Source organism: Globicephala melas, chromosome 13 (genome assembly GCF_963455315.2).
Source record: "Globicephala melas chromosome 13, mGloMel1.2, whole genome shotgun sequence".
NCBI lineage: Eukaryota > Metazoa > Chordata > Mammalia > Artiodactyla > Delphinidae > Globicephala > Globicephala melas.
This window is the reverse complement of record NC_083326.1, coordinates 3,857,992-3,874,215: the sequence shown is the minus strand read 5'-3', so window position 1 is coordinate 3,874,215 and position 16,224 is coordinate 3,857,992. Positions and strand designations below refer to the sequence as shown.

General features: G+C 39.3%; 1 protein-coding gene across 7 annotated transcripts in view; it reads left to right on the top strand.

Moving 5' to 3' along the window:
• HDHD2 (haloacid dehalogenase like hydrolase domain containing 2) overlaps positions 1 to 16,224 on the top strand; it is a 40,446-nt gene that overhangs the window by 241 nt on the left and 23,981 nt on the right. For 2 of the 7 annotated variants that reach the window (XM_030867870.2, XM_030867871.3), the window contains exons 2-3: positions 11,955 to 12,065; positions 14,523 to 14,731. In XM_030867870.2, the coding sequence (XP_030723730.1) occupies positions 11,965 to 12,065; positions 14,523 to 14,731 (310 nt within the window). In that variant the 5' untranslated portion in view covers positions 11,955 to 11,964. Of the gene's footprint in view, positions 1 to 95; positions 249 to 305; positions 327 to 419; positions 937 to 3,312; positions 3,351 to 11,954; positions 12,066 to 14,522; positions 14,732 to 16,224 lie in introns of those variants that run through there. The other 5 variants (XM_060310077.2, XM_060310078.1, XM_060310080.1 and 2 more) reach the window with 5 other exon arrangements.

The window sequence follows — 16,224 nt, the reverse complement described above, 5'->3', positions numbered from 1 at the left end:
GGGTTTCTAGGCCACCACCCTCCTGGGGCCCGGACCAACCGGGCGCTCGCTCTGTGAGGATTGCCCACCCCTCGCGGCCTTCGGCGCGGCGCCACCACGCGTGCGCGGCGCGAGGCGAGCCGCACTTCCGCCAGGTCTCGTGTGCGCGGGGCGGATGGTGGCTGTGGGGTGTTAGTCCTTCCCCCTAACGTGCCCCTGAGCTGTATTTCGAAGCCGGCGTCCCTTCGGGTCAGTCTGGCGTTTGCCAGGTGCTGGAACTTGCGATGGTGGAGGCTGTGTGACCAGTCTTGAGGCCCTTTCCCACCCGGGAGAAGGAGGGGATTGCAGTTGAGTTAGTGCTGATAGAGCCTTGTTCGTGGAATCCTTCCAGTTATGGAGGCCGGGATTCATGAGTTTAGCTAATTAAAAACTGTTTATTGAGCGATCAGTAGTAGTACAGGGGGAAAGGCAACAGCCCTTTGACTCACAGGGCTCCACGGATGGAACAGAGTGAGGAGTGTACTAATGGAGCACGCTGGGGGGTCCTGGCCCAGCCTTGGGAGAAAAGGAGTTGGACTCAGGAAAAACAGGAAGTGATATTTGTCTGAGACCCAGGGACTGAAGGAATTGGTCAGGGAAGGGAGGATGTAAGCGACAGGGGTGGTAGAATTCAGGGAGCAAAAAGGTTTCGGACAAAAGTCCAGCGATGAGGGAGGTAACGTATAGGACTGGTGGGCGACTGCAGTGCCATTGAACTTTGGTGCAGGAGTAGACACAAACGAGTTGGAGAGGTAAACCAGGGCTCTGGACACCAGTGTACATTGTTCATATTTTATCCTGGGCGCAGTGGGGAGTGACTGTATAATAACATTTGTTGAGTGAGTGCATGCAGTGTGGTTCCCGACTTTTTCACTGGAAGCATATGGGGAAGAAAAAAGAATTTGTACTCTCCAGGGGGTGAGTATAAATATGTCCAGAGACATATTGAGAAGAGCCCCAGCCTCCCAGGAGAAAATTTATATTGAAATCTGTTTTAAATATTTATGTACGTTCTTAATGATAGGCCACAGTATACCTTATTTTGGTATAAAATGTTTTCCCATATCCTCAGATTATACTAATGCTTTAGGACTGTATCATATTTATCCTGTGATTTTTGTAGCCCTAGACACATCCATCATGTCCCCCCTGCCAGCACACACACACCCACCCCCAATACGCATATATGACCTATAACCCAGCCTTTCTATTTGTGGAACACTGTTCACAATATATGTATTACTTCCTTTAATCTTCCAATTAACCATTAGAGGTGTTATTCTTTCTACTTTAGAAATGAAGAAACTCAGGCTGAGATGTTAAGAAAATTGCCCACGTGCACACAGCTAGTGAGTGCAAATCCAGGCATGTACAACTCCTTAGTTCTTGTACTTAACCACTGCACTGTTGCATTTCAAAAAATGGATTTGTAGCTAGAAATAGGGAGAAGAGTCGAAGCAGAGAGGACATTTAGGAAGTTGTTGAAATAGGCTAGATGAGAGATGATGATTTCAAAACTAAGATAGTTTTAGTAACAGTGAAGAGAAGTGAGTGGATTCAGGACTGTACAGGAGGTAGCACTGACATGATTTGATTTGGCCCTTGACTGGTTGGGAAGAAGGCTTGGGAGAGTGGTGGGTACATCTACATTGATGGTGCTGCCATTCGCTCAATAAGGATTGCAGGATGAAGAGCAGCTTAGAGGGTAACAAGGACTTGGATTGAGATGCCCCTGGAATATTCAAGGGGAGATGTCCTCTGAAGTATCTTCAAGAGTTCCTTTTGGGAGGAGAGAGAATTTACTTTTCTTCTTTGCATTGAATATGTACCAATATCAATTGTTTATGACTTTCTAAAGTATATCCCACATAGCTTGTTCAAGCCATGCGAGATGGTGGGACGTGGACTCAATATAAACAAACATGGACCAGCTTTAAAGCCTTTTCAGTTTTCTGGGGTGATACTAATAGTTTACAATTACAGTTTATCAAGTACTGACTTGTAGTTCTGGTAACAAGTATTGTAAAGATTTAGACAAGAAAAGAGATCATGGCAGAAGTGGTAGAGGCCTGTAGTGGGGCTAACTGAAGAAGTATATTTTGAGGTTTGAGTGGTACACCTCAGTTATGTTCCTATAGGCCTCAATCACTCTCAGATAAGCTCTATAAGAGCATTTTAGAGTTTAAAAGGTGTGTTCTATGGAACTGATGAAAGCGCTTTGGTAACATTAAGTCTATGTGGACCCTTCAATAAAGATTAGAATTATCAATATTTTTATGACCATTTAGTGGTTCTGGTTGGACAGTTTTTTCTTTTTTTTGAACAGTACAATTCTTTTGTTGTTTTTCTAGCCTTGTTCATATTTTATTCTTTAATCACCTTTGGAGTTAACTTTTTTCTGGCGGGGCCGCACGGCTTTCGGGATCTTAGTTCCCGGACCAGGGATCGAACCCAGGCCCCAGCAGTGAAAGCACCGAGTCCCAACAACTGGACCGCTAGAGAATTCCGAACGGAGTTAACATTTTTTTATTGAATATTAGGTGCCTCTCATAAAACTTGGGTTTTGAGAGAAGAAATTTTAGGGTTTTCTGTATGTAAAAAGAGAATGCTTTGTCTACATTTTGCATAGCCTTACCTTTTGTGGTGCAATGTATTTTAAATTAAAGAATCCTTTGTCACACGTCCAAATAGAGTCGCTAGCAACCGTCTAGTCTTTTGAGTAACAAACTGTTTCCCCTCTCAGGCAGGTAATAGTTGATGCTATTGTCGATGTAATCCTCCATTTCAAGGTCATAGTAAAGATCAGAAATCGAATAACATATGAGGACTGTTATAAAAGAAAAGATTTTGCAGTGGAATCTTGATTAACCAGAGCTCTTAATATCTTTTTTTTTTTTTTTTGCCTCTGCACTCTACCCCCATCCCCCGGCAGATTCATTATAAAAGGCAAACAGAACCAGGGATTTATTTTAAAATCAAAATACTTGATGAGGGTTATACTGATGCATAATGATTGGACTAATTTAGTTTTTTATAAAATTAAATATATGAGAAATGACTGACTAAAACATAACAAGACTAATTTTTATTGTGAAATATGTAATCCACACAAGAGTATGCAAAACATATGTAAGTTTTAAATAATTATAATAAAAAATGCCTGTGCACCTACTGTCTAGGTCAAGAAGACCTTAGAGGCATCCTTGTGCTCCTCCTGGCTTGTATCTCCTCCCCATCGCCTGGAGGAATCACTCCTCACTCCTGTGTTAATCATTCCCTTTCTTCTCTTTCCAGTTTTATCACCTATGTGTGCTATAATATGGAACCATATGGTATGTAGTCTTTTGTGACTTGATTCTTTCACTCTGTAGAAGAACATTACCTAGGATGATGTAACTCTAGATCATTCATTTCCACTGCCTTTCACATGTTGTGTATGAGTATACCACAATTTACTTGTCCATTCTTCTGCTGATAGACATTTGTATTGTTTCCAGTTGTGGCTTTTACAAACAGTGCTGCTTTGGACATTTTCGTTTGTATTTAATGGTAGAGTATGAAAGACTCTCTCAAGGATATAATACCTGGGAGTGGAACTGCTGGGTTATAGAGCCTAGTGATTCCAAACCAGTTTCCAAAATGATTGTACTGTTTTATTGTCTCACTAGCAGTATAAGGGAGTTGCCTTTTTTTTTTTAACATCTTTATTGGAGTATAATTGCTTTATAATGTTGTATTAGTTTCTGCTGTATAACAAAGTGAATCAGCTATACGTATACATATATCCCCACATCCCCTCCCTCTTGCGTCTCCTTCCCACCCTCCCTATCCCACCCCTCTAGGTTGTCACAAAACAGAGCCCTGATCTCCCTGTGCTATGCGGCTGCTTCCCACTAGCTATCTATTTTATATTTTGTAGTGTACATATGTCCATGCCACTCTCTCACTTCATCCCAGCTTCCCCTTCCCCGTATCCTCAAGTCCATTCTCTACGTCTGTGTCTTTATTCCTGTCCTGTCCCTAGGTTCTTCAGAACCTTTTTTTTTTTTTAATTTTTATTTATTTATTTTTGGCTGCATTGGGTCTTCGTTGCTGCATGGGGGCTTTCTCTAGTTGTGGTGAGCGGGGGCTACTCTTCATTGCGGTGCTCGGGCTTCTTATTGCGGTGGCTTCTCATTGCAGAGCACAGGCTCCAGGTGCGCGGGCTCAGTAGTTGTGGCTCGCGGGCTCCAAAGCGCCGGCTCAGTAGTTGTGGTGCACGGGCTTAGTTCCTCCACGGCATGTGGGATCTTCCCGGACCAGGGCTTGAACCCATGTCCCCTGCAGTAGCAGGTGGATTCTTAACCAGTGCGCCACCAGGGAAGCCCCAGAACCATTTTTTCTTTTTTAGATTCCATATATATGTGTTAGCATATGGTATTTATTTTTCTCTTTCTGGCTTACTTCACTCTCTATGACAGACTCTAGGTCCATCCACCTCACTACAAATAACTCAATTTCGTTTCTGTTTATGGCTGAGTAATATTCCATTGTATATATGTGCCACATCTTCTTTATCTATTCATCTGTTGATGGACACTTAGGCTGCTTCCTGGCTATTGTAAATAGAGCTGCAATGAATATTGTTGTACGTGACTCTTTTTGAATTATGGTTTTCTCAGGGTATATGCCCAGTAGTGGGATTGCTGGGTCATATGGCAATTCTATTTTTAGTTTTTTAAGGAACCTCCATACTGTTCTCCATAGTGGCTGTATCAATTTACATTCCCACCAGCAGTGCAAGAGGATTCCCTTTTCTGCACACCCTCTCCAGCATTTATTGTTTGTAGATTTTTTGATGATGGCCATTCTGACTGGTGTGAGGTGATACCTCATTGTAGTTTTGATTTGCATTTCTCTAATGATTAATGATGTTGAGCAATCTTTCATGTGTTTGTTGGCAATCTGTATATCTTCTTTGGAGAAATGTCTATTTAGGTCTTCTGCCCATTTTTGGATTGAGTTGTTTGTTTTTTTGATATTGAGCTGCATGAGCTGCTCATATATTTTGGAGATTAATCCTTTGTCAGTTGCTTCATTTGCAAAAATATTCTCCCATTCTGAGGGTTGTCTTTTCGTCTTGTTTATGGTTTCCTTTGCTGTGCAGAAGCTTTTAAGTTTCATTAGGTCCAATTTGTTTGTTTTTATTTCCATTTCTCTAGGAGGTGGATCAAAAAGGATCTTACTGTGATTGATGTCATGGAGTGTTCTGCCTATGTTTTCCTCTAAGAGTTTTATAGTGTCTGGCCTTACATTTAGGTCTCTAATCCATTTTGAGTTTATTTTTGTGTATGGTGTTAGGGAATGTTCTAATTTCATTCTTTTCCATGTAGCTGTCAAGCTTTCCCAGCACCACTTATTCAAGAGGCTAGGGAGTTGCTTTTGAAAACCTTTGATATTTTCTGACTTTTAAATTTTGCCAGTCTTTTTTGTTGTAGTGATCTCATTCTGCTTTATATTTGCATATCCTTGATTACCAGTGAGTTTTGAACATCTTCATTTGTTTATGTGCTCTTTTGTAAAGGATATGTTGATGGTTATTCATTTGTTTCAGATTTGTTCCTTTTTAAAGGATATATTGAGCTCCTGTGCCATTTTTCTATTAGGTTGTTTGTCTTTTTCTTAATATTTACAGTTTATATTTCCTGGATTCTGATCCTTTCTCACATATGTTGCAAATTTGTTTTTCACTCTGTATATTTCTACTCTTTCTCTCTTTACAGTACTTTTGAAATATCTGTCTTTTCCTTTATTCCTTTATGCTTTTTATATCATAAGAAAGCCATTCCTACCCTCAAATCATGAAGATACTCTCCTATCTAAAAGTTTTGCCTTAAACATATGGTTGTTTAATCTTCCTGGGGAAAAAATGTGTATGAGGTATGATATGGGAATCCAATTCCATTTTTTTCTCCTATGGATAGTCAGTTGTTCTAACACCATTTTTCTTTCTTCACTGATCTCAAACACTATGTCTGTCATATATCAAGTTTCCACACACTGATTGGGGTAGGGGGTGGGGGGGGTCCTTTTTTGGGTTCCCTATTCTGTTCCATTGACTTTGTCTCTTGTGCTAATACCGTAACATCTTAGTTAATTACAAGACCTGATTAATTGTCTGGATATTAGGGAAAGCAAGGCTCCCATTTTCTTTCTCTTCAATCTTGGCTGAAGTGTCTTGGCTATTTGCACTGGTGTGTAAGTTTTAGAATCAGCTTATCAAGTTCCACAAAACCCTTTTTGGGATATTGATTGGAATTGCTTTGAATCTGTTGATCATTAAAAGGGAAAACTGATATCTTTGTAGTATTGGGTCCATTAATAGATCTATCTATATATTTGTCTTCTATGTGTCTTTCATTATAGTTTTATAATTTTGCCATAAAAGTGTTGACTTCTTTTGTTAGACTTTCCTGGTAACTGTATGCTACTATAAGTGATATCTTTTTTAAAATTAGTTTTCTAATTATTTGTTTGTGACATAGTGATTTTTTTAAATGCTATACTTTTTTACTTTGTTAATCTGTTTTAGATTCTTGAATTTTTTGTATATACAGTCAAATCATCTATGAATAACGATAGTTTTGTGTCTTCTTTCCAATCCTTATACCTTCTTTTTCTTGTCTTACTGCACTAGCTAAGGTATCATTTGCAATGTTAAATAGAAGTGGTGAAAGTAACATCCTTGTGTTATTCCCTATCTCAGTGCTTTCAGTATATTACTGAAAAGTGATATCATAGTATAAAGTATAAGTTACACACTGATAAATATCAGTATATTACTGATAAATCTAATGTTGGCTATATATAGGCTTTTTGTAGATACTCTTTTTATCAGCTTAAAGAAGTTCCATGGCTCAATATAGTAATGATCTCAGTCTCCCAATATTGCTCTATAAATTCAGTGCGGTTCTAGTCAGAATCCCAGAAGGGGGGTTTTGGTGTTTGTTTTGATGGAAAATAACAATCATCAGCATGGATGAATCTCAGAAATACAATGTTGAGCTGAACATGAAAGTTGCAAGATTATGACTTCATTCTTATAAAGTTAAAAGACATTAAAGCTGTGTGACAGGTAAAAATATAAAGAAAAGCAAGAAAATGATTATCACAGAGTTCATTATGTTAATTACTTCTGGGAGGTGGGACAGGAATGTAATTGAAGGGGCTCATATAGGACCCTCAGCAGTATTGGCAGTGTTCTAATCTTAAACTAGGGACTGGCTAAACACACAAGTTTCATTTTTTATATTACTATTATTATCAGGTATGAAAACGTCTTTCTTTTGCCTTCAACCCATTTTTAAGAGAAATCTTTATAAAATTTGTTTTCCTCCAAGAGTTGAAAATTTGTAAAAATATTGCGATGAAAACCATATACCTTTCACCAAAATTCACTAATTGTTAATATTTTGCTATATTTGTTTTATGTTTCTCTCATGCATTGCACTTATTTGTCATGTCTTTTCACATTCCTTTAATTTAAAACAGTTCCCCAGCCCCTTCTTTGTCTTTTATGACATTGATATTTTTGAAAAGTTCAAGCTAGTTGTTTTATACAATTTGGAATTGTCTCATGTTTCCCTCATGATTGATTTGTGTTAAACATTTTTGGCAGAAATTCTACAAAGGCAGGACGACTACAGTGGTCTTCTCAGGAAGCACATAATGTCAGTTTCTCACATTATTAATGGTGTTACTTTGATCATTTGGTTAAGGGGGTACCTGGCTGTTTTCTCCACTGTAAGAGTATCTTTTCTCCTTTGTAGTTAGTGGAGAATCTTAATTTGTGGGTGATTATTTGAGCCTGAGTGATTAAACAGTTGACCCTTGAATAGTGTGGGTTTGAACTGCATGGGTCCACTTATACTTGGATATTTTTCAGTAGTAGATACTATGGTGCTACACAGTTGCTGGTTGGTTGAATCCAAGGATGCAGATGAACCCTGGATGTGGAGTGTGGACTCTAAGTTATGCATGAATTAACCCCTGCATTGTTCAAGGGTCAACTGTACTGTTCCCCAACAATTTTTCATCAAATGGTTTTATCATGTGTTATGCATTTCTGTTATTTTTTCTTTTTGGTGCCCCAGATTTGGCTAGTTGGAACCCCTGGTTCACGTGTCCTTTTGTCCACCTGTGATCTGGTAAAACAATATGTTGGCTCACCTTGTATTTTGGCTGACCCAGTCCAGGTTTTGTTTAGTGCACTTTAGCTGCGCTCATAGCTATTGGAGTCTTGTTGCTTCTTGTTCGTTTTGGTGGGTGGTGCTAAGAAATATATGTGTATTTAAATTGCAAATTCATAATGACACCTCTGATTCCAAACCAACACAGGGTTCTTCCTGTCCTCCCATTCCATGTTTATAGCTCTTTTCTTCCATTTAAGAACCCTAATTTTTTTAAACATCAGCAATATATTTATACTGATTTGCTCAGTCCTATAACATGCACAGAATTATTTTGGAACTCATACCATTACCAACAACAAACCTACTAAGTAAAGTTCAAGATTTCCTTGCACTTCTTTTGTCCTTTGCATATATCCTATGGCAGGGCTAGAGTCAGCACTCTGCAGAAGTTGTCTTAGATTAGTTTGTGTTTGTATTCCATTTTAGGGCTGGTTTTGTTTAAGTTTGAATATATAAACCATTAACATGGTTCAAAGTCAAAACTAAGCTTGGGCAAGTTAGTAACTTCTCAGTGTCTCAATTTCCTCCTATGTAGGATTGCTGAGAAGTTTCAATGATGTAATAAAGACTACAGAGTGTTTAGCACAGTGCAGAACACCTACAGCATCCAATAAATATGAGCTGTTCTTATTTCCCTTCTTTCTTTATGAATTCCTCCCAGTCGCTTCTCTTGCTTTTTACTTTTCCTGGTCTGTGACCCCAGGCTATGCATGGGGTGGGGTAGGTGGGCAGGTGGAGGGAGGTACTTGTTACACAGTGATGAGTGGGAAGGAAGAGGGCACATCCTTTATGTTCCTACTATGTGCTTATCACTGCCAGGCATTCTCCTTAACTCAGCGAACGCTCACATCCCTGCAGGGTCTTTACAAGTATTCTTCCTCTTATACAGATGAAGAAATGGAGGCTTAGGATGATAAATGCTCTTGCCCAAGGTTACTCAGCTAATCCTGGACCCTGGACCTACCTCACCCTCACCACCTGGCTTTGCTTCCCCCACCTTCTGCACCTCCTTCACTTAGGACCCAAGTTCTAGCTCACTGAAGGGAAACCCCGCTCAGATTTGGGGAGCACATATAAGGAACAGAGCAGGCCTGGATCTAGCCGGAGCACCGTCTCTATGCCTTCCTCCCTCTGTATCCCTCCCCAGTCTGGACCATGCTGACAACTGGCCCTGTGGGAAAATGCAGTTCTCTCCAGTATGCCCAGTGGCAAGTCCTCTATGCATGCTAATCAGCAGCTAGCACTTGCCAGCAATTGGCTACAGTTCTGGGTTTAGTCTGGGTTTTTTTTTTGTATTTATACCTTGTGTGCAGAGATAGCTGACTTGGAGTAGGAGCGGGGTCTGGAAAATGAGAGAAGCAAAGGAGCTAAAAGCTAGAAGCTGAGAGGGAATTCAGAGGTCATCTTTGCTATCCCTCTGCCTCCTGACAGGACTACACCTACGGGAGAGCAACGTTTAAAAGGGTAACACTGGGCAGTCTGGAGTACTACTGGCAGCTTTGGGAGATGGACCCAGCAGGGACTAGCAGGCCGATGTTGAAGAAGAGAAAATCGGGGCGGCGGGTGGGGAGGGGTGTAGTGGTATGTGATACACTGATTCTTTCATCCCAGATTGCCCAACTGTAGGCAGTAAAGTTTGAGGATTCGGGATTTCCCTGGTGGTCCAGTGGTTAAGACTTCGCCTTCTAATGCAGGGATGCAGGTTCAATCCCTGGTTGGGAATTTAAGATGTCTCGCGGCCAAAAAAACAAACAAACAAAAAAAGATTGAGGCCTCATCTTGCCTCCCTGCCCCACATATTGAAGAGAAACTTAAAACCAGAGAAGGCACTAGACCAAGGTCACACAGTGAATTTGAGGCAGAACCAGGACCAACACCTGGGCCTGGTGGCTGCCAGTCCTGAGCTCTCACAATGACATCTCAGAGGGAGCTAGCTAGGAGAGAGAGGTCTTCCCCTCCATCCACCATGTGTCCCATGGATGTCATAAACCACCTGAGAACTCTTCTGGTAGAATTCTCCACAAATTCTTGTTCATTGACTACTTATATCTCCCCTGGTTCTTTCCCCCTTTTCTTTCTGCTTCTCACTTTAAAGAAGATGGCTCTTCCAGCTCTGCTGTCACATCAGGGCTTGACATAGTAAGTGCTCAGTACACATTTGCCCTATGAAGATACAATGAATGGGGCAACTTGGCAACATCCTGTAAGGGTGAAGATTAGCACATGCCCTCAGACTGAGGAAGACCCCAGAGAAATGTTCACACACACGGCCACCAGGAGACATGCAGAAGGATGTTTATAGAGGTGCTCTTCACTATAATAAAATGTGCAAAACTACCTAAGTCTTCATGATCAGGAGAACAGAAAAATTAAATAGTGTTTTCACACAATGGAATACCACACAGCAGTGAAAAATGAATGACCTATATGTACATATGTTAACATGGCTACATCTCACAAACAGTGTGGAGTGGTAAAGCAAGTCATGAAGTGTCTGTAGAAGAACAGTAATACAAAGCTTTCAGCACATCAAAATCAGGAAAGTAGTAACCTTGGGGAGGGGGAGAAGTGGAATCAGATCAGAGAGGGTACACAGAGGGCTCCAAATCCTTCAATGATGTTTTATTTTTGAAGCTGAATGATGGGTAAAGGGGGTTGTATTATCCTTGATACCTTTTGTATGTCTGAAATATTTTATTCTAAAAATTTTTTTAAATGGAAAAAAGAATAAGTTAAAAAAAACTAAAAATGAAGTCCCATCCTATTGTCTTTAGTTTCCACACTATTCTTACCCACTCCCGTATTATCTTTAAACCACAGATATACCTTATACTCCACTGTATATGTGATATAGCTCATGATAAACATATTTTAAAGGGAAAATATGCAAAAGGAAAGTCAGACATTGTAAGGTAAAGGAAAACATCTTCTGACTAAAGTTGCTGTGTAACTTGAAATTTCCTCCTCACTGACCAGTATAAATACTGGTAGCTCTTTGGCCATATATGCTGCTTCAGGATATAACAATGGAGATGGGCAATTAGAACAATTCATTGTATATAACCAAAGAGGAAGAAGATTTTGCCAGTGATTTAGGGCTTCCTTCCATCTACCCGTTCTTCAGAGTACATTTTCTCATATTTAAAAATAAATGCATGGGGCTTCCCTGGTGGCGCAGTGGTTGAGAGTCTGCCTGCCGATGCAGGGGCCACGGGTTTGTGTCCTGGTCCGGGAGGATCCCACATGCCGCAGAGCGGCTGGGCCCGTGAGCCATGACCGCTGAGCCTGCGCGTCCAGAACCTGTGTTCCGCAACGGTAGAGGCCACAACAGTGAGAGGCCCGTGTACCGCAAAAAAAAAATAATAATAATAATAAATAAATAAATAAATCTGGTTGTCTATAATAAAAAATAAATGCATGAATTGTTCCACAAAGAGTTATTTTAAGAAACCTGAAGTAAATAGTAACCTTCTTTTTTTAACATTTTCCTTCCTATGGTTTTAAGACTGAAAAAGCCCCTAACCATTATAAAAGTTTTATGGATCAAATTTGGATTTTTGATTTTTAAAAAACTTTTTTTCTAAAAGGGAGGCAGCTTAACACTAAGTATCTGCCTAGATATGAATGATATTTTGAAGACTTACCAGTTTTTAATTGTCCATTGTTTCCTAAACTGTATTTTTAGTTTCATTTGCTCTCTCTTAGGGAATGAAGGATGGCAGCACGCCATGCATTAAAAGCTGTTTTGGTGGATCTCAGTGGCACACTTCACATTGAAGATACAGCTGTGCCAGGCGCACAGGAAGCTCTTCAAAGGCAAGCTATCCTCCATGTTCAGCTGACAAATATGTTTGTAGGTGCCGTGTTACCAAGGCAGATCATTAGCTGAATGGATGGCCTTAAGGTGGCATTTCACCAGTTTACCATATATACAGGAACTGCCTTCGGCTTAGCTAGAAGATGTATGCATTGTAATAATCTTCCAGACATGGTTCTCTAAGCCTTTTGTTAGGTTTGGCCTTTTGATTTAGTCTTTTTGTTCTTTATGTGTATCTTTTTCTAAGTCGGTAGTGTAAATTTGGGAATGAAAACTTGAGACTCTGAAATGTGGAATAAGTAGCATTTGAAAAATCACAAATGAATCCTGGAATCACAAAACGAAACACACACATATACAAAGCCATAGTTCCGCTCACTCTTCTTCAGCTAAGATCTAACACTGAGTGTGCAGCTGCTCAAATAAAATTTAATTAAGGAACTTGAAACTTTAGAATTATTTCCATTAACTAAACTTAATGCTTTTGAAGGTTAGAGATTGTCTTACATTTCTGATGCGTCACCACAAGTCTAGATACAAAATACATAATGAAAGCTTGGTAAAGTGAACTGAATGTGTTCCTCAAAAAAGTACTCCTCAGTACAACAGAACTAGTAATGTTATTAAGCATCTCATCTTCAAATAATTTAGAGGAGTTTTCAAAATCAACAATAGCGTGTGGTGCTTCATCATTTTCAAACCTTACAATATTCACATAGTATGCTGTTGTTCAGGAAATCTAGTGACTAGTATCACAGTGCCAGGTATTACGGCAAGAGATCAACACTGACTTGGCACGCTCTCAAGGAGCTTACTCTCCATTTGGGGCTTCAGTGAGTGTGAAGAGATTTTAGATCTGGTAGGTGTCATTTGGAAGCTGTTGACTTAGCCAGCAGTCATGACATTCATTTTACAGGTGGACAACAATATGTTTAAAGCCTGAAGTAAATCAGTTGGAGACGGGGACTTTCTCTTGACTCCTTGCCATGGTCTCTCTCAGACTTTCTAGGGAAAAGGATGTCTGTCGGTCAGTCTCCTCTCCTGTTGGACAAGAGCTTTTACTGCTTCAAAGATGAGCTTTCTGCTCTGGATGGAAAGAAGCATCTTATTTCTGGTGAACAATGAATGACATCTCTAAGTACCTCTGTAAACTATGAGCCGGCCATTCTGGAGGGGCAGGAGCCTACAGATTGTTCTCTCACTGACACTGGCAGGTTTCCATCCCAGAGAGATTGCTATACTGTCACTGCCAGTTTTCGTCTCTATAGAAACAAACAGACTAAGGGAAGTTGAGGGACTAGCAAAAAGAAAAGGTTTTTAAAATGCTCGTTGAAAATGATATGATCATTTCAGTACTTAGACTTGTTCATTTTTAAGGTAATAGTTACGTTGAAGTATTCAGTTTCTTTTGAGAGATAAACTACCAAATTTAATGTGTTTTTCAGAAAATCTACCATACAGGTATTATAGAGATAATCATGATTATAATGAACTATTTAATCATATAAATCTATGAATGCTCTGAGTGAATTCTTAAAAATCTCTTTTCTGTTTTATTTGCTTGCTTATTTTAAATTATGGATAGTGCTTTATGCCTTATGTCTATTTGGGGCAGGTATAAGATAAAAAGCAACAGGGTATTAATATAAAAATTTTAATTGTAGGTAAATTATTTTTAGGTTAAAGCACTTTAGGACCAAGAAAATAATTTTTGTTTTGAAAGAAAGCTGGATTATCATGAATTCTTTCTCTGATACCTGATTGCCAGTTTAGGTTCCAAAAGCAGATTATGGAATCAAAAGTAGTTCAAAGGGAAAACACATTCCAGTCTGTAAAGATGGAATGTTTCTTTCTCCAAGTAGTTTCTGTTTGTAAACTTAGTAGCACATTAGGGCTTAGCCAGTGTCTAATTGGCTAAGAGGAAGGAAGAACTCTTGAGGTGTCCTCTGTTCTTTTAGTATAGGGGGTCAGACCCTGTCTAGGACATAGGCTGGAGTTCTTGTCACAGCCCTACTGCTGCCCAGCTGTGTACAGCTGAGCCCAGTCATTAATCCTCTAGGCCTGAGTTTTCTCATCTTCAGAAGGTTACACTAGTAGATAATCTCTAAGATAACTTTCACCTCTCATATTCTCTGAGTATGGTGGTTACTAAGTGTTGAGTTTTTTTGTTTTATTTTTGTTTTTTACTTCTTTACTAAAACCCTGTAGTAAAATTCAGTTAAAGTATAGAAGGCCCTTGAAAGGGTAGACTTTACAGCCTTTGGAGATGAAGCAGTCCACAGGGTGTGGATAATCTGTAAGCAATTTTGAATAGATTATAAAACCTACTAGCCATAAAAACACTTACTCAGTGACTTACCCTTAATTTTCTGACCTTTGGCAAGTGCTACCAAATTAGGTTTTATGGAGCTAGAATGTAAAAGTTGCCTATTGACACCTGAATTTTACTTTTCCAGGTTACGTGCTACTTCTGTAATGGTTAGGTTTGTGACCAATACAACCAAAGAGAGCAAGAAAGACCTCTTGGAAAGATTGAAGAAATTGCAGTTTGATATCTCTGAAGATGAAATATTCACTTCTCTGACTGCAGCCAGAAACTTGGTAGAGCAGAAACAAGTCCGACCCATGCTGCTGGTTGATGATCGGGCCCTACCTGATTTTAAAGGTAAGAGAAATTTGGAAAGATTTAAAAATTGGTTCTTCATATCTGCTTATAAATCATTCTTAAAACTGGATGTTTAGAAGTATTTAGTCAGATTTCCTCTGTCATCAGTAGTTTGAATCTAAATTGGTGTTTCTCAAATCTGTTTTGACTGCACTCCAAAATAAGTGAAACACATTACATAGAAATCCAGGGTGTATGTATGTGTATTTGTATATGTTAAACAGTACTCTTACTTGTGAGATGTACTCTATTTTCCATTTGGTTTACTTAACTGTGTGACTTTGATACTGCTTAGAGTCCTCCAGAGTAGTTTCAAAATCTACTAATGGATCATGGCCCACAGTTTGAAAAAACACAGGTTAAGATTTCTTTGAGTATTATAATCGTCATTCCTGGAGCCATGGTATTAGTTTGATTATATGAGATAAACCAAGGTCAACTTGTTTAAAAATAGATTTCATTCTGTATGGTTTGAAGTTTTTGCAATGACCATGAAATATTTTCAATCAAGAGAAAATAAAACTTTTCTCTTTGGAAAAATTAACAAACTGGAAAAATATCCTTGTGTTATGAAGGTTTGCCACACTGCTTTTTGTAGGTGATACTCAGAGTGAAATACACAATATAGAAAAAGTGGGTATAAATACATCATTACAAAACCATGTAATGATTAGAGAACTTCAGCATGGATATATAGTTAGGCAGAACCTCAAAACTTATACTATCAGGAAATATAACTGTATATCAATCAGAATTTGCAAAAAACAGAAACCAACTTTGGGTGAATTAAACAGAAAGTAAATTTATTAAAAGATCTGACTAGGGCTTCCCTGGTGGCGCAGTGGTTGAGAGTCCGCCTGCCAGTGCAGGGGACACGGGTTCGTGTCCCGGTCCGGGAAGATCCCACATGCCGCAGAGCGGCTGGGCCTGTGAGCCATGGCCGCTGAGCCTGCACGTCCGGAGCCTGTGCTCTGCAACAGGAGAGGCCACAACAGTGAGAGGCCCATGTACCAAAAAAAAAAAAGATCTGACTGCTGACAGGATATAAAATGGCACAACTCCTGCAGAGAGGAATTTGGCAGTAGCTCTCAAAATTGCATGTGAAGCAGTACTGCCTCTTGTAGGAATCTACCTCCAAGATGCAGTAACAAAAATGTGCAAGGACATATGAATAAGGTAGGTTGTTCATTATGACCTTATTTGTAATAAGAAAAGATTGGAAACAGCCCAAATGTTCATTGGAAGAGACTGATTAAAACTATGAAATGTCCACAAAATGGAATGCTTTGTAGCTGAAAGATAAGTAATGGCGAATTCTATATCCTGATAAGAGTGATCTTCATAGGATATATTAAGTGAAAAAATTATATGGTATAGAAAACCTTACACACTTTTATCTGTGTAAGAAAATGAGAGGAAAATGGATATAAATGTATTTGTCTTATATTTGTGGAAGGAAGCTGAAGGATGATAAATGAAAAACTAGTAAAAAT